Genomic DNA, 24499 nt, shown 5'->3' with positions numbered 1-24499 from the left:
TTTTTAAGACAAACAAAAAATGAAGAAAGTAATATTTTTGTAAACTATTCTTAAAAACTAGACTCTTAAATGTTTGCATGATGTGTAGAGCAGTGGTTCCCCACCTTATCCTTCGGGCCCCCGTACTCCAATGTAAGAAAAGCTAAGCCTCCCGGGACCCACTAGTAAAATTAAAAGATCAATTACAAATATTTTCATGAAGAAAAACCCAAAATAACAGGCCTACATACACTTGTTTTTTTACAAAAGAACTATGTATAAACCATTGTTTCCTACCCTGGGGTTTGGGTGTTAAAATTGATTATTAAAATGAGGTTCACTCATATTTACTAAAATCATGATTAAACACTTATGAATAGTTTGTACAGGGGTATTTTGGTAGGAATACTTGTGTTCTGAGCAATTTTGTTTGGCTTTTCATGATAAAAACGATGTGTATTTTGATGGCAGAATACCCCTTTTTGTTGGTGTGGGTCCCAGGGGGCCTTAGGTCTTTCTTAGATACCAGTTGGGGGAAGGTTCGGCACCACTGGTATATACCAACAGTTTTTAAACTTTTTTGCTCAAGGCACACCATGCTTAAATCCATCCAAAATTGCCTCTTTAACATCTTTACTTGATGTTTAGTTGTAGTAATAATGCATGGTTGATCAAACTTGCAATGCACACCTAGACATGAATTGCTTCACCATTTAGGAACAATGGTTTTTAAAAAGTGCATGCATTTTTTCACCAGACATTTCAGCTGTGTCAGCCTTATTCACAGTTTTTAATTAAAGCAATCTGCTGTAGCAAATTAAATAATAAATATGTACTTATGAAGTGTTAGAAAGCGCCAGAAATTGAACAGCAAAACATAGTTTTCAAAGAGGTTGTTCAAGTTTTTTTACATTTTGATGTTACATAATATTGCAAGTTTTAAACAAAATTATAGCATCAAAAATACCTGTTTAAACACATGCAAAAGTATCTTAGTTTTTGTGATTATTAGCGATCAAGCATGGTTGTACAAATTCCCAAGGCACACCTCATCAAGGCATAACTCATTTGAGAACCACTGGTTTAGACTATCCATTATTATGACACCATATTGGAAAAAAAATAAACAGGATCTAGCAATTTTCAAGAAAAAACCCTGAAAATTCTGAAGTTCATACTCATTTACTTTTTATTTTAAAAAATGTTTATTTTAAATGTTTGGAATTTTTAGATTATAAAGGCCAAAAATTGAAAGTCAAAACCCTGTTTTCAGTTTGTTTTCATGTACATTTTTGATTTCACACTGTTGAAAATTTACGATGCTAAAACCTTGAAATTCACAAGTTTCCAATATCAAAATGTAAGTTTTTAAACTCAGAAGTTTTGAGGTTTTTATGCTACAAAATTCAGATCTTAGAACTTTGGCACACCCCAAGGGGTGCCTGGCCCCTCTTTGGGAACCGGGTTGGGCTAGGGGGAAGACCAATATGCCTCCTCCCACCCATTCTAATAGTTTAAGCCAGTCAGAACTTATATAAATAAAAAAAATAATGTATGCTCATTATTAGTGACATATCATTTCTTAGTTTTAATGCTAAATTAACCATGTGACCACACAATAATCCACCAATTCACTGTTGAATTTCATTACAACTATGGATCAATTGATCTATAGATCTACCTTACATCTCCGGGTTTGGATGGTAGCTCTCACAAAAGTTTTTCTAAGACAATCAGTGTTAATTCTGTCGACTAAAACTGTGAGTAAAAATTGTCTACAGCCTTTTTCCACAAGAACAACAAGGGTAAGACTAACCAAAAATAGATCTTTGATGACTAAAACTGACTAAAATGTCATTTAGTTTTAATCTGACACTAAAAATCCATGATGTTTCTTCACTGTGGGTAGATCAGTCAAAATACAATGCAGCTATTCTGCCTCTCAGCTGTAGAAAGCAGGGACCCCAGGTTAGACAGGGTGCATAGACTATCATGGTTTACCAGAAGTACCAGGTTTAGGCAATTTTGAATTTCTAGATATTTCTATGCGTGCCCCCTAAAGGGTTAAAGAGTTGCTCTCTGCTGTATTTGATGGATTGAGTTCAGGAGGTGAAGAAAATTGTGAAATGGATGCAAACAGGCCCCCCACAGCTACACACATCTACGTAGCTGCTATGGCAACAGTAAATCTAACTACTCTCACTTATGGCCTCGTCTGTGATCACACACAGCGTCAACATTACAACACACAACACAGGTGTCAGTAAACTTTCTTGTCAGACAAGTTTGCAAACATTAAAACAATTTGTACAACACATCAGTTCAGAAAAGCAGGACTTGTTGCCCACCAATCCATCATTCATGAACCATGAACAGATTGCAAATTTTCTCTGACACCCAAAAACAGACAAATATGGAAATGTATGCAACGAAACTTAGGAGATGTTTGAAAACAGAGATTTTACTCAAGCCTTGTCTGTCATACGACCAAACGGAACTATTTTGCAATCTGTATTCGACAGCTGAAGGAAAAGATTTCCCCATGCTCCTTCTGTGGACCGCCTCTCATATCATTTACACACAAACAAGCTAACTTCCTGCTTTAGTTAACTCGGCGTTTCAGAACCAACACAGTCACACACTCCACACGGTGGAGAACAACATCGGTCCCTGCAAGAGTACGGACTTAAGCACAACACGGACTGAGTCATCTGCTTTTTAACATCAGTGAGGCCCTGCGCTCGCCTGCATGAAGAGGTCTAATTAGCTGTTTTTGACACTACTGTGACACACAGCCCTCAGGGGGAATAAGACTCAGCCAGTGCTCGCTAGTTCAAGGAGGGTTTGGTGTGGAGACGAGGGAGGGGGAGACGAGGGTGGTGGGGAAAGTTAAAGAGGGTGAGGATGAGACACAAAGAGGTACGGGGCTTTTCGTTGGAAGACCAGGGAGGGAAAGTCTGCCTATTAGTGATGCATAATATAACAGACATGATATCAGTATCAGCAACTTTCTAGGTTAATAATTGGTGTAAACAGAAAGAAACATTTCTGCCAGAATGTAAAAATGTACTGAGTTAAGTTTGTAGCAGAACCAACAGACCCATGTCAGCAGAAGTTTTTGAATTTAGAAAGTTTGAAGTTCTGAAGCCTTTAGTCTGAATTGCAGCTGGATATTTTGGCACTAATGGAGAATTTTTTTGTGTGTTTGTGCCAACCTGTTCTTTAATAAGGAGAATTAAATTTAATTTGAAGGTTGTTGTAGTGCTGTTTGTGGCTCTTAAAGGCAGATGAAGCTTGGTTTTACTCTGTGAAAAATACATTATGCAAATTAAGTACAACATGCAATCCAAAAAATTGACTTTCAGTTTTTCATCCCAGAGAAAGAACACAGCTGTTGTTTATTGTGGATGAGGTTGAACACAAACATACGGTCAGGTACCAATTTCAGTTTTGACATTACAGTTCAGTTTACTCTCAAAACAGAAAGTAGAAATGAAAAAAAAATCTTTTTTTTTTCAGATTAGGAACCTAAAAACATTTATAATGGATTTATAATACAGAAATGTTGACCTTCTGGACCATTATGCCTATTTATGCTCTCAGTAATGGGTTGGAGCTCCTTAACCACAAATTTCTGCGTCAGTGTGATGTGGCATGGAGCCAGTCAGTCCGTGGCACTTCTGGGGTGTTACGAAGCTCTGATAGCAGCCTTCAGCTTTTATGTATTGTTGAGTCTGTCGTCTCTCATCTCCTTCTTGACATTTCCCCAGAGATTCTCTACGGGGTTCAGGTCAGACCAGTTGGTGTCAAGTCCTGCTGGAAAAGGAATTCAGAATCTCCATAAAGCTTCTCAGCAGATGGAAGCATGAAGGTCTCTAAAATCTCCTACTAGATGGCTGACAACATTGACTCTAGACTTGATAAAGCACAGTGGCCCAAACAGCAGCAGATGACATGGCACCTCAAACCATCACTGACTGTGAGAACTGAAAACACTGGACTTCAAGCACTTTGGGTTCTGTGGCTCTTACCTCTTCCTGCAGACTCTGGGGCCTTGATTTCCAGATGAAATTTAAAATTAAACTAAAAACATGACTTTAGACCGCTGAGCAACTGTCCAGTTCTTTTTCTCCCTAGCCCAGGTGGGAAACTTGACATTGTCTGTGATTCCAGATCAGCTTGACAATAAGAATAACACAACATTTGTAGCCCAGTTCCTTGACCCATCTGTGTGTGGTGGCTGTTGATCCACTGACTGTGGCCTCAGTCTACTCTTTGTGAAGCTCCTTTTCTCACCACACTTTCTCCTTCCAGTCAACTTTCTATAGATAGGCTCTGAGAACAGCCTGCCCTTCCAGCAGTGACCTTCTATGGCTTACACTCCTTGTGGAGGGTGTCAAAGTTTGTCCTCTGGACATATGTCAAGTCAGCAGTCTTCCCCATGACTGTGGATGTGTGAACTGAACCAGAGTGAGAGATTGAACTTTTTTTTTAAATGTTTGACTTTGTGTGAGCTTGCTCGATCAAGAGTATATAGAAATTCAACTTTCTGAAGTAAATTACATGTAAACATAAACCTTTGAATGATATTTTAATGTTTTGAGATGTACCTGTCTTTCGTTTACTATGCTTAACTGGAAAGGGAATAAATTCTGTTTTTTTTTTGTGAGATCTTGACTTATTTATCCTGTTGTCCTTAACCCTAACCCCCAATTTCCATATACAGTGTGCGCGCGGAATGCCAGCGAATTGTGCTGCAGAGCACTTCGCTCCCTCTCTAGTCTATCAGAGCATTTCCATAGCAGGTGCTCTAGACCAGCAGCGGCGCGTGCCTGGAGCGGCACTTCGCTCCGCTTTGTTTCAGATACGCTGCAGGTCTATTTCAGCGCCGGCCGCTGCCAAACCTTGTAAAATCACTGTCATTCAGAAAGCACCAACCATGGAAGTCACAAGCTTAGAATATCCGGTTCTTTCAAAATAAAACACAATGCACAGACTCCTGATCATAAATCATCACTATATCAACATTACGTCTCATCCTGCAACAAGAGCAAAGGGTCACCGAGAGGTCAGTGGGTCACAGAGCTACAATGGCGCCATTGACAAGTAAAAGTTCACTTTTGGGGATATTTAGCCAAAGAATTTTGCATAAAACCACAGATCCTTTAAGCAAACATTAACCTATTAACTTCCTAATGTACTCACTCAATAGAGGAAGCAATAATATCATGGACTTATACTGGAAAGGATGATAAATTAACCCCAAAAGGTAAAATAGTCCGTTGTTGATATTCCTGCGTGAACTCGCGGTTCTCCAGTGATCTCTTCCTGCTGATCAGGGCTTGCACGCCGCGGCGCAGCGCTCTATCTTGCTTCCAGTGGGCGAGGTCGATCGCCTTTCGGTCGAAGCAAATCCACGGCGCATCAGTGCGGGGCGCGTCAGTGTGCGGCGCGCACGCTGTATATGGAAATTCTGAGTTAGAGCTCATGTGCCACAGACACATCCCTTTGAAAATTGCTTGGTAACTTTTGAACCGTAAGTCATAGACACTAAATTCTTATTTCCTGTGAAAGCTCTGTGTTGCGCCTTTCTATATATGTTCTCCATGCAGCCGTAGCTCTTACAGGACATTTTTCTAGTGAGCCCGGAACTTTACTGACTTCCCAGAGTCTCTGAGGGCAGCGTTGTCGTATACAACAAGAGGTGACACAGTTCAGAAAAACATTGATAACTTTTGAACCATAAGTCATAGGCACTCTATTTTCCTCTGAAAGCTGACAATTTTGTCGTTCGTTTGCTACCCTCCGTATCTGTAGCCATTAAGGACGCTGTTCTAGTGAGCACGGAACTTTGGTGACTTTTCGGGGTCTTGAAAGATTAAATCCACGGCATTAGATCCGATAATAAGCGTCTTTTTGTCCATTTTTTAATCCATTTTCAATTATCGAAATAGATTATAAAGTATTAGGGTAAGTAAAATAAGTTAAAAAAGTTTTCAAGACACTTTATTTACACTCACCTTATAGTGATTTGTTGAGCTTACCATGAACAAATCATAATAGTACTGTCAGTGAGCTCGTTAAGTCAGCTCATTAAGTGAACTCATTAAGTGAACTAATTAACATCCATCCTGTCACTTTCAACACAGGTTTAAAAACTGGATTACTATATGTAACCTTGCTACAAAGTTTAAGAGCACTTTTCACTTGTATTTCAGCAGAGGAGGAGAACAACGCTCCTCTAGCAGCTAAAGTCAGTGTTGTAAATCTTGCCAACCACAGCTACAGACACAGAGAGTTTTTTTTCTGACTTTTTTTTTTTATCATTTTAAACCAAATACAGTCACAGATGCATCTGTGATGTGTGTGTTGCTTTTCAGCCCAGGAGGAATCTTGTCTGCAAAAATGCTGCCACAACAGCAGTAAAATGCCAGTACTTTCAAAGCATAGACATGTTTTCCTAATCTTGATACTGGTGTTTGAAAAAACAGTTACTGGATGAAAAAAATATTCTGCATGGAGCATACCTACAGCCTTTCATACATACATGTAGCATACCTAAGCGGCACAAAATATCTAGTAAATAACTGAACCACCATGGGCTACACTTTCGCTCTTTTTTCTGGATTTATGTTTCACAATTTGCATCTCATATCCACATATAAAGCTGCACCCTGGCTTATAGTATGCAGACTGCTTCCAACAGCACTCAATTTGCAGTCTCAGGGACCCAACAACAGTCACACACCACTGCATTGGGTTTGGCTTGCAAATAACTGTTTCATTTATGCAGGTTTTCATAAAATCCAAGCTTGCTAAATTCTGTCGAGTGACTTTTTTCTCGTCTGATTCTGTTCAGTTCGACTTTGTAAAACTGCTGGATGGAAAGGCGCTGCCCAGGTCCTTGACTGATCCCGTCTCAACTGCCAAAGCTCCCAAAGGTCTGCTGCTGAGTGGCCTTCAAGAAACAGGCTTCATAGAGTACATGGACCCTGGCACCTGGCACCTCGCCCTTTACAATGATGGACGCAACCTGGAGCAAGTGTTGCTCCACAGCACCACTATAGGTAAGAGGAATGCATATTCAGTCATGCTGGTAGCTTTTCCTACTCTCTTCTAAAGACACGGGTTGAAGATATGCTTGCTGTAAACTATGCACATGTCCCATCCAGCTGGGACAGATTATTCTGTTTTAAAAGTCAATGCTTAGAGCTGTAAAAATACATTTTGAAAAGATCGGTTCTGTAGCAGTGTTCATTTATGCAGATGTATCAAATTTAGCCTTGAGATTTAAATACCTTTCAGATTTAGTCACATTTCAGTTGAAGGGTCTGGCCCAGACCATTTATCTCTGATGGCCTCTCTCACAGACTGTTTATTTGAGACACTGTGTATCTCAGATAGGAAGTGCCAGAATTTGCCAGTACATTACATTTTCAGTTTTACATTTTTTTATCGAACTTTATTCATTAACAAACTGTCGTAGTTACATTTATAAAAGAAAATAACCACACTGCAAACATCACAGACTAAGCAACAATTCATCAATAAAATAAAGAAAAAAGGTCAGAGGCCTAATCTGGAGTTGAATGATGTATGGATCAGTTTTAGAAGTAGTTACATAAACACTGGCTCACTTTAGCTTCATTAGCTTTAGAGAAATCTGACATGGCTATGCTAGCTATTTCATTAACTTTACCCCATAAGCCAATGCAGCTTAGTTAGCTTTAGCAACAAGAGTTTCAGCTAACTAAGCTAAAGCTAATGTAGCTACTTATCTATGTAGCTTACATAGCTGCTTTGTGAGCTTAGATTTAGCTACGTTAGCTATGTAAGCCACATAGCTATGTAAGTTACATTAGGTACGTATTTCAGTTACCTATAACTCAATTAGCTTAAACAATAGGAGCTGTAGCAACCATAGCTAAAGCTAACTAAGCTATGTAGATAGTGTAGATACATAGCTTCTTTAAGAGCTTTGCTTTATTAATGTACATAGCTGTGTTATCTCTATAGACAATGCAGCTAATGTAGGGAATGTAGGAAGCATAACCTACGATAGCAGACAAAGCCTATGTAGCTAATGTAGCTACATAACCACACAAATTTCAGGGGGGGCATGGGACTCTGTCTTTCAAAATTAGGTATACATACAGTACTTAACAAATGTATTAGACCACCCTAACCCTAACCAAAGTAAGGTTTATGCCACAGCTGCCCTAAATTAACAGCATTGATAATTACCAAACCATTTTTTATGTTTCTGCAATGGTTAATACATCAATATGTAGAAGCTTTTTAACGGAAATCATATGTTTAATGCTAAAATATCATTATTATTGTTATCCATGAATTTTCAAAATTACTGATTTACAAAAAAAACGGAAAAAATAGTAAAGCACATTAGTATTTCTTGATTAATATGTCAAATTATAGTTATTTACTTGCATTCCTGAACAGAAAAATATTGTTTTAGTGGTTGAATGTTCAAATGTGGGAGGATTCAGTTTGAAATTCCTCATTCTTGTTCAAAATGGTTAAACGTGGAGAGCTCACTGAAAATGAAAGACTCTGCATTAAAGCACTTCATGATGCTGGATGGTCTTTGAGACAAATATGACAGGTGGTCTAATAAATTTGTTAAGCACTGTATTTATTCTTTTAAAACCGTGATTAGAAACATTTTATAATAGAGAAAGAATCAGTTTATTCTTGTCAAAATAAGTCAAAAATTTAAGGAAAAAAATAAAGATTATAGAGATTATAGAGATTATATTTACAAGACCTTGAACTCAGAATTACTGAGTTTTAAAAAATCTTAAATATACACCAAAGGGAAAAAAAATTGGATTTACAAGTTTATAAAGTCTAACATTTTGACACTAGAAACTCAAAATTTCCCATGTTTAAGTGTAAATTTACAACAATGCAAAATACAAAATTTTCAAGTAACCAAACTAAAAACAGTGGTTGGATTTTTTCAGTTTCAAAAATGTTATGTTTTGGTTCTTGTATATTTTTAACACATAGTTTGTTTGTTTTTTTTCTGAAATTAACGAGATTTGAAACTTGAAAAGTTTTTTCTGGGTTAACAGATCCTTTATGTTTTTTTCCTAGAGTGGTCCGTCATGATGATGGATAGCTTATACATAAATCTTTTGTCAATAACAAGCTTATGTAGCTCTATTGTGTTGGGATTTTGTCAATGAAAACAATTAAAATCAATGTTTAATTTTTCCAAGTGGGTCATGGTGGGGCCTTAGCTATTCCTAGGTAAGAACCGGGGGCCCTAAGGGAAAAAGGTCCCCTCATAGTGATGGGTTAGATAATTTTTTTTTTGACAGTTTATGAATTTGTGTATATCACTGTTGGTAACTCATGGTCATGCCACTCTCTTGTCCTTTCCCCTCTTTCATCTGTTGATGTGCAAAAAACATAAGGACATGGCCAAGAGCGGTCTGAAACTCATTGACATTTGAAGGGAACTTTTCCTGTTATAAAAGTGAGGTTGGCATGGCAAGTGACAGCCGTTGGAAAGGGGAGGACAGCTCCTGTAGTAATGACAGGGCTTGCTAACTGCAGCTCATTGCTATGACACACACGGATGGCAGTGTAAATTGAAGGATGTGAATAATGCAGGAGTACGTGGCTGAATATAGACAAGTGGATAATTACCAGGGCAGTTTCTTCACTCCCACTTTGTCCAGCACTCCTTCTGAGAATGCAGAGTCGAAAAAAAAAAACATGGGGAGTATAGTAGCACTGTACCTTCACGGTAATTTATATGAAGCTTACAGGTAATGCAACAATTCCAGAGCATGCAATCTGATGAACAGACATCATGACAGGCACTCCATGAAACAGACGCTGATGGGATTTTTGTCCGACTGACTTGGAGCTGGCCATGCATTATTTATTTCCTATGTTATTCAGTGGAGGATCAGGAACGCTGCACGGAGCTTCTGCAGCACTTATATGCTAAATATGTGTATCAACAACCTCTCAAAAGCCCAAGTCGTGAGCCAATCATTAAACAGCTCGGTAGTGTGAAAACACTCACTGAAAACATCTTTGATCCTCATATTGACACAGGCCTTTATGTAATGACTGACAGCATGCAACAGCTAAACACAGATTTTATTTCAGAGCTGTCAAACAATGTCGAGTCTCATGCTGTCTCTAAAGTCTGGAACATACCAGGCCTATTTTGGGCTCACGTGTTCTGTGCTAAATAGGAAACAGGAGCGTTTACAAAGCAAAACTTCTCTTTTCCTCTTTAATAATCAAAACAAATATAGACACAACAGATGGGCTCAGAATAGCAGCCTTTGGTTCAATTAGCTTTTCCAAATGATTCATCAACTAATTTCGCCTGAAAGCAGAAAAATAAAATTAATCTATTAATGTCAAAGGTCATTTCAATGCCCATCTGCACCTCTAATGAGTCTGAGGAACAGACTGGGTTGTTTTGAAGGCAGAAAATCAAAACCACTCAGTGACGGATAAATGAGTCCCAATAAAGAGACATAGTATGTTTTACTGTAGACAATGAGGAGGTGAGGGGGAAATGAGAAGACCTCTGTCGGGAAATTGAGCTTTCCTGCTGCAAGTAGTAACAGGATACAATAACGAGGAAAAGAGTATAAATGCAGGGGGAGCAAAAGGTTGTTATAGAATAAATGAACTAGCACCAAATCAATACAGTGTATGCATGCAAGAAAGGAGTATTCAACAACAAAAAGAATAAAAAAACATCAAGATTTGAAAATGTTTTTACTAAAATAAGCACAATGTATGAAAGTCATTGACATCCCCTTGGATGTTTTAACATTTATTGATTCAACTGTGGTCAATATAATCTGGCTCTTTGACTAAAAATTGCAAAAGGAAATCTTTAATGTCAAAGTGACAAAAGATTTGTACAAAGTAATGTTAATTAAAAAATGAATGAATGAGTGCAGTGAATGTATCTTGTGAATGTAGTATAAAGACACGTGTCTGGAAGGTCGTCACTCATTAACCAGTATTCATGGCTACCATTACACCATGAAGTCAAAACAACACTTCAAGCAACTGAGAGAAAAGGTTATTGAAAAGTATGAGTCAAGGGGTGGGTACAAAAATATGTCAGAGGCACTGAACATCCCCCAGAGTTCAGCTAAACCCATTATCATAACGAAAGCTACACAGAAATCCAATAGAGAATTTGTGGTTAGACTTGAAATAGGCTGTTAATGCCTAATCCCCATGCAACTTGACAGAGCTTGAGCAATTTTGCAAAGAAGAATGGAGTAAAATTGCAGTGTCCGGATATGCAAGCCTGATTGAGATCTATCCACCCAGACTCAGTGCTGTGATTGTAGCCAAAGGTACATCTACTAAATACTGAATTAAAAGGGTGGATATTTATGCAGTCACTTATTTTGCATCACTTATTTTTATTTAATTGACATTTCTTTGTACAAATCTGTTTACACATTAGCATTAAAGAGATTTTTGGTCAAAAACGCCAAATTCAATTTACCTAAAATCAATAAAAAGGTAAAACATCCAAGTGGTGAATACTTTTTTTAGTCACGTATTTGTGGTATTAAAAAATGCTGTTTAGTTTGATGAGGTTTGTTATTATATAAGAGAAAACTGTCTGTGATTATCACTATAATCACATCATGATAAAAGTAAAAAGAACAAAGGAGTAAGATCAGGGGCAGAAAATCAAAGCCACGTGTGTTTGGTCAGCTGATACCTGACCTGTATCAGTCAGAAGACATCATGTTCTCTGTCAACCCTTCACAGAACGACTCACGAACTCTCAATCACACAAGCAAACACACACACAAGATCAACATTCAGTTTCATTTTAACTCTGGGCTCCTGAGCATGACAGAAATTCATCTGCTCAACAGCCGCATCACAAAAATAAAAGAATTGTGGGAAAGTATTTTTTTTTTTTTTTTTTCTGTATTCCAAGTGAAAGAGTCATAAATTCTAGATTTCATACAGATACAGCAGAATATCTTATTCTGTTTTTCTACTCTTGATGATTAAGGCTTACAGCTAATAATAGCATATCTGTAAATATTGAAATATTACATAAGACCAGAGTTTTGTTGGTTTGGAAGAATGTCCTAACAAATGGCTCAATTCATTTTCCAGATTGAAACAGAACTGGTGTTGTTTTTGCTCCATGTGATGTGTAAGGAGCTGTCGTTCACACTTGTTCCCACCTTCCTCGTGGTCACATGACCCTGGTCAGTTTACAGGAGTCTGAAGACGTTGCAGGAGAGTTTTTGATCTGAGGAAGCAGACAGCACTGTTAGGCCAGAGATGTACTACATGTACGTATTATGTAGTTTAAGGTGTTGGCTGTGCACAACCTCAAAAATGACGGACAAGAGATGCAGTATAGATACCTGGTAGAGGCAGTTACAGTATTACAAGTGACCATGCAAACTGGTGACTTTCACAGAGTATGTCTGTGGCTGCTTGTATAAAGTTACCGTTTTATTGTACACATATATATGATATTTCAAAAAGTCTGAAAGTGAGTTGATTAGTTACATAGCCTAACTGAGCCAGGAAAATATTGGAATGAAAGTGTTCTGAACAAATAAGGTGAGTTTCTCAACATAAATGCCCAAACAAGGCTTTTACTTTGAAATGCAATATCTGGAGGTGTAACTGTAGAACGTATCTGCCCTGCGACATACAAATATTCACATCTGCTGAAGCAAGGTTCATCTGGCTTTCTGTCATTTTCATGTCTATTTTGGCCAAGAAATCACCTCAAGGTAAAAAATAGGCAAGTCTTCTATGCTCAACATTCACCGTAAGATGTAAGATGGGTGCTCACACAGGCTGACTCAAAGCAGAGTTTCCGCTAGACTTTATTGTCCCTGCCCAAAATGACTGGCAGTTCTCAAGAATTCTGGCCATTTAGAACAACTCAACATTTGCTTTTAACATTGAAAGCTAGGAGCTTTTCCTAACACATATGCAGTCAGTTACACTATATACACCTTTGTTAAACACAGAAACAACAACAGCACTTAGCCTCACATTGGCACTGTTAGCCTGTTAGCACAATAGCCGCTACCATAATTTAGCAGCTTACAACAGCTACATACCATCCTCCACTGAGAACAACGAAATGTCCAGACATATAACTCACCAGTACTCTATTAACTAGACCCCACGTTAAAACTGCATTTCAAATTAAAAACAAGTCTTAGTGTCAGTTGTCCAATGTTGGTCCTCATGATGATATAACTGTAACCTCTGCTAAAGCAGTAAATCCAACCATCATGGTTGATTTGGGATGGTCCCGAAAAAGACAAAAGTTCCACAGCGGATAGTCAGGTCCGGTCTGGTCCTCCTCTCATTGATGGCTCATCTTACGCTGCTGCTGCCAATTTGCCAGGACACCACAAGCATTAACATCCAGCTACAAGGAAGAGAGGTATCACCCTTGCTATCAACCCCGAGTGGGCCATGTAGTTCTGCATGACGGGATTCTGTGTTGAATACAGTCCCATTTTATCAAAGAATTGGTCACAGGTAGATTTACCCACTCATCAAAGTCCACTACAACTCTGCTCGATGTAGGCCTTTCCCTCCTGGCTGCTGCATCGGTGTTTAAGCTGTGCAGCTGTGTACAGTTCCCTTTGTTTCAGCCTCTTTATTCCATGCAGTGATGACTACCTCAATATCCTTCCATATCGCTGATAATTTTAAGCCTTTGATTAACCAGGAAAACCTCATTGAGATTAAATGCTGCTTTCCAAGGGTGTTCTGGTAAAGATTGCCCTGCATAGTTTCCAGTAGCGCTGCACTCTCTCAGAGACAGGCTTGGTATGACATCATCTGTGTCATCTTGCGAATATATACGCAACTTAATTAGCCATGTGCTTGCTGACTATGTAGATAAACAACTCTAGCACCGCACGGAAAGTAGGTGTTGTAAGATTACTTTGAGTTTATATTAAAGGATTCTTGCAACATATCTGGCATATTTTCTGCCCTTGAAAGCAGCCAAAGTTAACAGAAACTCTGACTTAAAGTCCTGTCTTTATTTTTACATGCACACTGAAATGAAAAACAAGCTGTGACATAGCTGTCACGCAGCTTCCACTCACCCAGTTTGTCATGACTGTTATTGTAGTATGATGTGCATTTGTAAATTTCGAGTTTCAGAGAGAGAGCAAACTTTCCTCTGTTGGACCAATGAAAAAAATGATCTTTTATGCTGTTATACCCACCTTCTGCACTCATAAAGCCACATTTTCAGGGCTCCTCTTGCATAATTAATGTATTGTGGTACTGCTGGGGTGTTGTGAGGCCCAGGTTGCTTTGATAGCAGGTCGTCTGTATTGTTGGTTAGGCCGACTCTCATCTTCCTCCTGACAATACTGCATAGAATCTCTGTGGGCTTCAGGTCAGGCAAAGCTGCTTGGACAGTCAACACCATAGTCAGGAAACAAATTACTGGTAGTTTTAGCTTAGCCAGCGGCAGGCGCCAAGTCCTGCTGAAAAAGGAAGTGGGCATCTTTATAAAGCTTCTCTGCAGACAGAAGTGTGAAGTGTCCTAAAATCTCCTGGTTGACTGCTGCATCCACTGTAGACTTGATAAAACACAGTGGACCATCACTAGTATATGTCATGGCACCTCATGTCATCACTGACTGTGGAAACTAACAGCAGGACTTCAAGATATTCAGATTCTGTGCCTATCCACTCTTCCTGTGGACTGTTTCCATGCCATTCTCTGGTGTTGGTGCACTAGGTTGTCACAATTTGTTAGAAACACTCTGCACTAGGACTGAACGATTTGCAGAGAAAATCGAATTGCTATTTTTTCCCAGTATTGCGATTGCAGTTAGACATGCGATTGTTATTCTATATTATAAGCTACATTAAGTCAGGAACACCCTCATCATACATTTAATGATTTCACTGCAAAATGGAAAAGCAGTTTTCTTGGTGGAGAAAGCTCTGCTAAAAGAAGCTCCCTGGGTTTGTCAAGCAGCATGTTTTGAATTTCCACATAGTGCATGGCTAAAACTTTTATGAGAATATATTTTGAAAACAATGAAATTATTCAGAAGCAATTAATCCATAGTAGCATGAATCTAGGAGTTTTAAGCTATGAGCTATAAAGGAGGCGGCTGGGGTGGAGGAGGTTAAGCTTTGCCAGCAGCAGCATGATGCTCAGCATTGATGCAAGCAGTGCGTCATATATATATTACTGCAATTATTTTTGCTCATATTGCAAATTTGATATCAGCTGCTTTATTGAATGGGGATTCATGTTTTTATGTCACTCGTTTTAATTGAAGAGGGGGTATTATACTTTTCCGATTTTTAAAACATAAAGTCACAATGTTGGGCATCCATACTTCACGTATGCAAATTTTCAAACCGCAAGATAAATGTATGTGACAGTTATCTTGGAATTAGAGTGTAAACGGTGAAAACGGTTCATTGGGAGTCTCTCTGAGATCTTCCCAAGACGAGATTTCGATGGAGCGAACTGACGAGGTCATCGCAATAGGATCTCCTGACTGGTTCGTCCGTGCTGCTGGCAAAGCGGAACAGACCGCCCCCACAAAGCCTTTTAGCCATTTAGCCATTTAGTAACACAGTAATTAAACACTTACCAAACAGATACGTGCTGCTCTATCCTTCGCTGCTGCTGGTTTTCTTCCCCCTCTCTCTCCAAACTATCAGGGTCAGACTCCGGGTCTAACACTTACGGAAGTATATCAAAATTCGCCATGTTTTACTTAGTCGGACCGGTTCATTCAAAGTTTACAAGTACAAGCAAAGCAATATAGCCACATTGGAGGGGGCGGGCACAAAACATTGAGTCCTGCCAGCCTCCGGAAAATCGGCCAATCGGATTAGTTAAAGAGACAGCAGTGAAAATGAAGCGTTTCAGATGGAGGTTAAAATAAGGGTTTTTCAGGACGCCAGTGTGAGAAACATGAGGAGTTTTTTGAGCTGTAAACCATGTAAAGCTACTACGTGGGTATCAGAGAGATGGTGTAAAGCTTTGAAAAAAGGCGTAATGCCCCCACTTTAAGAAAAAGTATATAAGACGGACAATTTTTGTAAACCATTCTTAAAAAAATGACTTGAACATTTGCATAATGTGCATAAAATCTCTGCTTCTGCAAAAAATGAAAGTAATGAACAGGTATTTTGACATATTTCAAGTGAAAGCTCGACAGTTTTTTAAAATCACAGCATGCCATATTGCAATTTAATCTCATTTGCAATTAATTGCCCAGCCCTACTCTGCACGCAATGATATTCTAAATTGTAGAGTTGCCCCTGTATGCTAAAATGTATAAACTCTTGCATGCCTTTGCAAATGTCTACGATTGCTTTTGGTGAACATTTTGAAAAGAATAGATGAAAAGAATAGATGACAGATTATCTGCTAGTCATTACAATGCCACGTGTTCCCTCTTTTTTGCAGACAAAAACATCAGCAGGTGCAGAGAACACCTTTGTTCCCTCCTGACTGTTATTGACATTTACATGTGACCCATAAAAGCTCCAGCTTAATGGTTTCTGCCTTTCCTCTACCTCCACTCCAGCCTTTCTTTTAATTCTCCTCAGCCTGTTCCCAGGCAGGGTGTCACTTCCTGCAGGGCTATTAATTATGCATAATTGCCACACTCCAGCTTCCATCACCAACCTCTTGAATATTATATCTTTTTAACACAATGCAGAAAAAAGTGTAAGAAAAAGTTTAGGCTGTAATTTTATCAAAATAGCTAAAAAATTAAAAAAACGTAATTAGCTGCAGTAGCGGCTGGATACTTCTAGTTAGCTCAGCAGTCGTTTAATTTTTTCATAAATTCATAAAGCTCAAGGGTCATAAAGCATGGCTGGAACTTTACGGGCTCATAAAGTACAATTGGAATGCTTATTTGACCAATCATATCACTTGGCTGGAAGCACCTATTTTATAATAGCATTTAACTGCAATAACTAATGGCATGAGCGATTTCTAACTGGAAAGACTTAAGTCATTGGATAGAGGCGAGTGGCTGTCAGGCCCACACACACAGTAAACCATGACAAATAAAGACATGGCTCACCATACATTACCTGTTAATTGCCTTGAGATTTTTATAGTTGAGACATTGACCTGGGAGACACAAAGCTTATATCACCGTGACAGCCCTGCACCTCGCAGCCTCGTGAACATTCTGACTGATCTCTCTCCTCCTGTGGATTAAAAATAACTGCGTGACCTTGCAGATGAGATTTTGTTCAGTGCATGTGTCAGGTGCCGGATACAATATTGCAATTTGTGTATGCGAGTCCCTTTTTCAAAAGAGAAAAGAGACGGATATGGAAAAAGGTTTGTGAGTCCTCCTGACTGTGTGGGAGAAAGATGATTGCCACTCCTTCTCTCCATCAGAGTGACGATGACAGGTGATGGAGGTGAAAATGACTTTGGTTTCTGTAGTGATGTGCCGCTGCGGAGGATAACGCTGTGCTGTCGGCTACTGGCAGGGCCTGTCTCATTAGCATGTGTCACACGCACCTCAAGGCGGGTGTCACATAATAACTTGGCGTGCATGTGTTTGTAAATGCATGTGAGTGTGTGTGTGGGTGTGTGTTTTTGAGCAAGCCATGCCTCTAAAGGATTTGTCATCTGTGCTCCCTGAACAGAGCGAGCCAGGGGACTGCAGTGGTTTGACTCTGGAGTGGATCCCACGTTTAGAGGAGGGGAGCAGGAAGGCACGGGGTCAAATAAAAGATGACACTCGTTTTAATTACTCTTTTTAGCTTAGATAGAGTTCTGCCTGCACCAGATGACTCAAATCCCAAACTCTGCCAGCTTTTGGGCACTTCTCCTCCAGAATCTTCTATCTGGAGTTGAGCTGACAGAGTGCTCTTCCTCTTTAGCTATCTGTCTTTAGCATGCTGCCTGTACCCACAGAATGAGATGTGACATGATGGACATATCAATGGGAGAAAAAGGAGAACGGTGAAAGGAAGGCACTTAATTGAAGTCTGATGGAGGAGTATGACGAAACCTATAGCCTACAGAAGGATATGATGAAACACATCCAGATCAGACAAAGCTCTAGTAGGAACAAGCACAGCATTGATCTTTAGCATAGTGAGAATGTAACGATGTTAGTGACTCAGTATCCGCCATTCTCCACTACTGTGTGCACTCACAATGTCACATTTTATGTTGCTCAATCTCGTTCCAAACTGCGCCCTTGTAAACAGTTTGTTGATTAAGCCTTGATGTTTGTAAATTTGCGTGCAGTGTGTTTCCAACCTGTAATGCAGTATAATGTGCTTAGTGCTACTGAGTGTAAGTGAGTGCTTGGCCATTCCCCAGAGAGTGATAGCAGCTGGATCAGACTAATCTAATATAGCCCCTGAGTCTGGGGAGCCATCCATTGCTTATCAGATCTCTCATTCAATAACCCAGAGCTATGCCAGCTTATGGAGCTACATGTGGAATATCTTCAAGGTTTCTTTTGCCCATCTCACGTCCTTTTATGCCTGATTTGTGAATGTGTATGTCTCCGTGCAGACTCGATGGATGGCTGCTCCACAGACTGTAATGGAAATGGAGAGTGTGTGGCTGGACACTGCCACTGCTTCGCTGGATTCCTGGGTCCTGATTGTGCCAAAGGTAAGATATCTTAAAAGGGATAAGGCTGCAATTAGGTTATATTACAGGTGTCAAACTGAAGGCCCGGGGGCCTAAGCCGGCCCGTGGTACAGATATACCCGGCCCACAAAATCGTGCAAGTTTTTCATTATAACTCGCCCACCGGTAGGAGGTCTGCAGATTTATTCCAGTATAAAAATGTAAACTTAACCTTGATGATTGAAAATATCCTTAAGCCACAAAAATTTGAGAAAGACAAAAATAAATTATATAAAAAGTCAGGAATAAAGAAAAAATAATAATTTGTTTTTTATTCCATATTTTAAGTTTTGCATCTCACAATTTAGATTCATAATTTTCAATTTTAAGTCGTATTTTGACATTTTAAACTGATGATTTTACACTTTATCTCACCTTTTGACCTTATCAACTCCTAACTAGGACTTTAAATCAAGTATTTTAACCTTTAAATCTCATGATGTCCAATTTTAACTCACATTGTGACCTTAGAAACTAATGGGGTTTTTTTTCTTCATTTTTTGCCCTTAAAAACTTGTGATTTTTATTTTTTCTCGTAATTTGCCGTCCACACCTCGTGATTTTTATATTTTTCTAATATTTTGCCCTTAAAACTCATGATTTTTTTCTCACATGGTGCCCTTAAAGATGTATGATTTTTTTCATATTTGACCATAAAAACTCATGATTTTTATTTTTATCATATTTTGACCTTTAAAACTCATAATCTTTATTTTTCCTCATATTTTGCCCTTAAAAACTCATGATTTTATTGTATATTTTGCCCGTGAAAGCTCATGATTTTTTTCTTATATTTTGATTTTTAAAACTTATGATTTTTATTATTTTCTCAGGTTTTGACCTTATCAACCTCTAACTCTGCCCTTCATCTCAAATTTTAATTATTATTATTAGACTCACAATTTTCAATTTTAAGTCATATTTTGACCTTTTAAACACCTGATTTTTTCTAACAATTTGACCTTATCAACTCCTAACTCTGACTTTTAATCCAATATTTTGAATTTTAGACTGAAAATTAGGAAGTAAAACTCTTATTTTAAAGTGTTAAACTCATTATTTCAGATTTTATCTCATATTTTGACCTTTAAAACTTGTTATTTTGACTTTCTATCTCATATACTTGTCTTGTACAAACATTATTTTGAGTTGTAATTATATTTTTTGACCATTTGAACAAATACATTTGGCTTTTTATCTCCGATTTTGAGCCTATTAACTAATCAGTTTGTTTGTTTTTTTTCAACAAATCTCCAAATCATTTATCATCAGTGCTAAGTTGTTTTTTCATAATTCCTTACTGGTGAAAATGAGGTTGACAGTTTTTGGTTAAACGTTGACCCGGTTAGGCTCTCAGGTTAGACCTGAATTCAGAGTCAGGCCCCTGCTGTGATTGAGTTTGGCACCCCTGGGTTATATCATCTCTTTTGGCAAGCAATCCAATCATTTCACCGACAGAGTCCTTAAAACACCCCCATCTCCTCTGCGTCTCTCTCTCATCCTCATCAGAAATATTAGTTTCCCTCTTTGAACTCTTGGTAGTACTACAGTATTTCCTATCCCATCCGTTTTGCTGTCATCTTGACTAGTAAGCGTTTGTAGCTTCCTACACATGCCCATGTGTTCACATTAAAAAGCCTTGGAGTGATTCAAAGGGCATAACCTGAGCAGATGTTTGAAACATCTGCAGGAAGTGTAACATCACACTGACAACCACTTCAAATAACTCAAAAATCATGGAGTGGGAGTAACCGAGATTAAGGAGAGATAGAAAAACTTCCAGAGCGGTGGAGAAGAGAGCTTGACATGACTGGCAGTGATTAAAACTCATCATTCTGAGTTCACCATGAAAGCTAGAAGGGAGGTTTTTATGTTTTTTATGTGTTGATTCAACCTTTATTTGTCTGACGCTGCCACAGTTCTGGATTTTCCTTTGTTATAAGATTTTAGAGATTTTATTTTCACTGAAATTTACTCAGAATGAACCAAAATGGTCACGTTTATCATCATGTAAGAGAGTGTTTTGTTGCTGCAAGATTTAAGGTTGAAGATTTGGTTTATTTTCCTAATATACAGTGCATTCAGGAAGTATTCAGATCCCTTTCACTTTTACAGTTTTGAATGTTGCAGCCTGATGCTACAGTCGGAAAAATTCATTTTTATTCTCATTAACCTACCCTAAATACCCCATCATGACAAAGTGAAACTGGAATTTTAGAAAATTTTGCGAGGTTATTAAAAATAAAACACTGAAATATCATATTTTGCAAAATCACTTGAAATTTCACTCAGGTTCCTCCCATTTCTCTCAGTCTTTGCTGAGCTGTGAGGTCAAAAGGAACTGCCTGCAGAGCTCAGAGACAGGATTGTTGCAAGTCACAGATCTGAGGAGAAAATTCTGCTGCACTGAAAGTTCCTTAGAGCACATCAGCCTCCATAATTCTCAAATGGAAGAAGTTTGGCACAACCAGGACTCTACCAAGAAATGGTCGCCCGTCCAATCTGAGCATTCGGAGTAGATGAGCCTCCAACTCCAAATTAAGCCAAGCAGGCTTTCATGTGTTTTGCACTGATGAAAAGCTTCCATCTAGCCACTCTGCCATTAAGACCTGATTGGTGGGACACTGCAGTGATGGTTGTCCTTTTGGAAGCTTTTTTCAAAACAAGGCAAAAAAGGAGCACACTCAAGCGATCCAGATTCTTATGGTGCACAACCAAAAAAGACAATAATATCCTTCTAAGTCCTTTAATTCTGGGTAAGGATATATCAGACACAACAAACCTGTTTTGAGCAGTCCTCTTCAGCGTCCTTCAAACACTGAAACTACTGCTGACAGCTAAAGGACGATGACAACCTTCACTCTGGTGACAGGATGTCCCCTTCACTTTTTTCTATTTTATTATGCTTCAGCCTGATGCTGCAGTAAAAAAAAAATATTTTTCTCATGAATCTGAATTCAGCTAGACGGAAGTCTTTCTTTAATGCAAAATACATGCAAGCCTATTTAGAGTTTGCAAAGAAGAGGCTTCCGTCTAGCCACTCCTCCATACGGTCCAGATCAGAGGAGGTTGCAGAGTCAGAGTGACCATTAGTGATGGGGGATATGGACTAAAAAATGTATCGATTATGTATATATACGGATGTATAACGATATAAATGACAATAAAAATAGTACCATTCAACACCATCTTTTTGACTAGGTAAAAGTTATTACCTCTGCTAAAGATTCTTTACTATTGGGAGATAGAGCTAATGGCGGAGGTCTGTGCTGTTACCACTCTACACCAGGAGATGGCGGACATGAGTAACTTCAATCCCAGCAGCATTTTGGGTGTGTTTCTATTCAAAGTTTTAGAGTTTATAGAGTTTGAAAGACGTACGCCGGTTGAGGAGACAAGTCAGAGCGTAACAGAGAGAGAGACAGCAAAATGTAGCAAGAATACTCACAATAATGGGAGGAATAGAGGAATATTCACTCTCTGCCATGACTTCCAGTCGTCTGGTGAGACCATGTGAGACTGTCAGAGCATCTGTTGGCACAGGCAGGCAATGCTTCCACCATGACAGTCCACCCATAACAAAGCCAATGCTTTGCCTCACCGTGTTTCCACCCCACTGGGGAGGGAGTAATCAGCGAATGCTGTGTTGGGGGGCACATGGGGACAGATCCAGGAATTTTTTAAAGGATTCTTCAGGTCTGCACTCTCCGGTGCTTTTTTAGTTAAATATGCTACTAAACTATACTAATAGTATAGTTACTACATATAAATAGTGCGACTGATTACATAATAATGATTCTAATCAAACAACAATGGTACGATTCATCATGGCACAAATGATGCAAATCAGCATGTTGTAGCTAGCATCCATTTTATTGATCACTGGCAACATTTCTTTTCCAAACAAAACGCCACAGCCTCCTAACCTGACACGCCAGATGGATTTGTTTCACACATCCATTTGGTAAACCTTTCATAGACACTGTTTGGGAAAGAGCAGAGCCTTTGAAAAAAAACTCTTTACGGGCCAGTCAGAGCAACAAAAAATGTGACGTAGCCGCTACCGAGGAGTAAATTCCATTAAGATCTGCATAATGCAAACCATGGCGACTGCAGACATGTCAGTACACGACTTTTGTCATTTTTGAAAAGAAAACAACTCACTGCTGTTCTTTGTTCTTCTTTTAATGAATAGATATCGTCAAGTTCCAATTAAACTTACGCTTTAGCAGCATACATGGTAATGTCTTCCATCATAATTGCTTGGATCTCTTTTCACTTTTGTTAACGTCGCGACTTTGCCATGCCCGAAAGTACTACCCCTTAACACTGATTGGTCCTATCACATTCTAACCGGGCCCAGACAGTTCAGACGGGAGCTTTGCAAGATGGATTTGCCAGTGAGAAACACCAAAAAGGGCAAATCCATCTGCTTTGGAAGGTTAACAGCCTCAACCAATTCCTTCAAACATTTACTTTGCTTATCATGAGGCATGCAATGAGAAATTACCTCGGCAACTCTCGTCCAAGTGGGAACTTTTCTAACTCACTGGACGAGGTTGCCACCTCCTTCTCCTGCATCGTCTGGCTTTTCTGAAACTCGGGTCTGTCTTTGGGGTGGTAAAATAGACTGGATGTGTCATTCTGTGCAAGCACTGTTTTGCTTTAGGCAGACTTTGCTCATAATCATTGTTTGCTCCATGTCAGATGTCCTGCAGCCAAACCAGTTCCTCATTTAGCGACAAACTCATCCTCGTTTCAACTCTGACCACCACCATGCTGGTGATGCTTCTGCATGTGAGCGCATGCGGATCGTTTTTATTGTAGAATGCCGTATTCTGATCATGGAAAGCATTTTTTGCAAATGGTAAGATGCTGGCCATTCCGGGTACTTGTCACCTCTCTTACTAAGGCCCTTCCCACCCGACTGCTCAATTTGGCTGGATGACCAGCTCTTGGAAGAGTCCTGGTTGTGCCAAACTTCTTCCATTTACAGAGGCCGCTGTGCTCTTGGAAACCTTCAGTGCAGCAGATTCTTTTTCGTAGTGTTCCCCAGTGCAACTATCCTGTCTCTGAGCTCTGCAGGCAGTTCCTTTGACCTCAAGGCTTGTTTTTTTTTCTCTGATATGCATCGTCAGCTGTGAGGCCTTCTAGAGGTGTGTGCATTTCCAAATCATGCTCAGTGGATTTGATTTAGCACAGGTGGACTCCAATCAAGGCGTAGAAACATCTCAGCAATAATTGACAAAAGGCACCTGAGCTACATTTCAAGTGTTTTCATAAAGGGCCTGAATACCATTGACAGAGATAGTGAAGTCATCCATTAAATATGAAGTGTTTCCTATGAGATCAGGGGCCCCTGCTAATGTACAGTTACAAAATTAACTGGTTTTTGCTGCTCAGAAGATCAGTTTTTGTTGTCATACTTGAAAAAGGTGAATGAAGTTCTCCTTGCCCTCAGCAGTAAAACAGAAAAGAGCAAACGTATCTAAAAAAAGAAGGGATAAAAACCCTTATGAAGTGATGTTTATTAAAAAATGAAGAGAGAAATAGAGTTCATGAAACAGGATAAAGCTGCAGTAAGCTGCTCTTTGTCTTTATCTTTTCCATTTCCTGTTCTGTTTTTTTATCTCTCTTTTTGTCTGTCTTTGTAAAATTACTATAGTTGTATCTGTCTTATTGTGTTGAAACAGCTGATCTGATATCACACCCTATGATTTATTTACGCTCATCATTTATTCATCCCTCCCTCTCATCTTTGCTCATTTGCCGGTGTACAATATTCTCTGTTTGAAAAGTTCGACAGCAAGTTTTGGCATGACTTGTAAA

General features: G+C 39.0%; 1 protein-coding gene across 1 annotated transcript in view; it reads left to right on the top strand.

The window, feature by feature from the left end:
- Positions 1-24499, top strand: part of tenm1 (teneurin transmembrane protein 1) — a 351544-nt gene that overhangs the window by 186653 nt on the left and 140392 nt on the right. Inside the window, exons 8-9 of the mRNA XM_041797861.1 lie at positions 6839-7046; positions 18551-18652. Of these exons, the coding sequence (XP_041653795.1) occupies positions 6839-7046; positions 18551-18652 (310 nt within the window). The remainder of the gene's footprint in view (positions 1-6838; positions 7047-18550; positions 18653-24499) is intronic.

Source organism: Cheilinus undulatus, linkage group 10 (assembly GCF_018320785.1).
Source record: "Cheilinus undulatus linkage group 10, ASM1832078v1, whole genome shotgun sequence".
NCBI lineage: Eukaryota > Metazoa > Chordata > Actinopteri > Labriformes > Labridae > Cheilinus > Cheilinus undulatus.
Note: the sequence above shows the minus strand (reverse complement) of the source record. Positions and strands in the feature narration are given on the sequence as shown.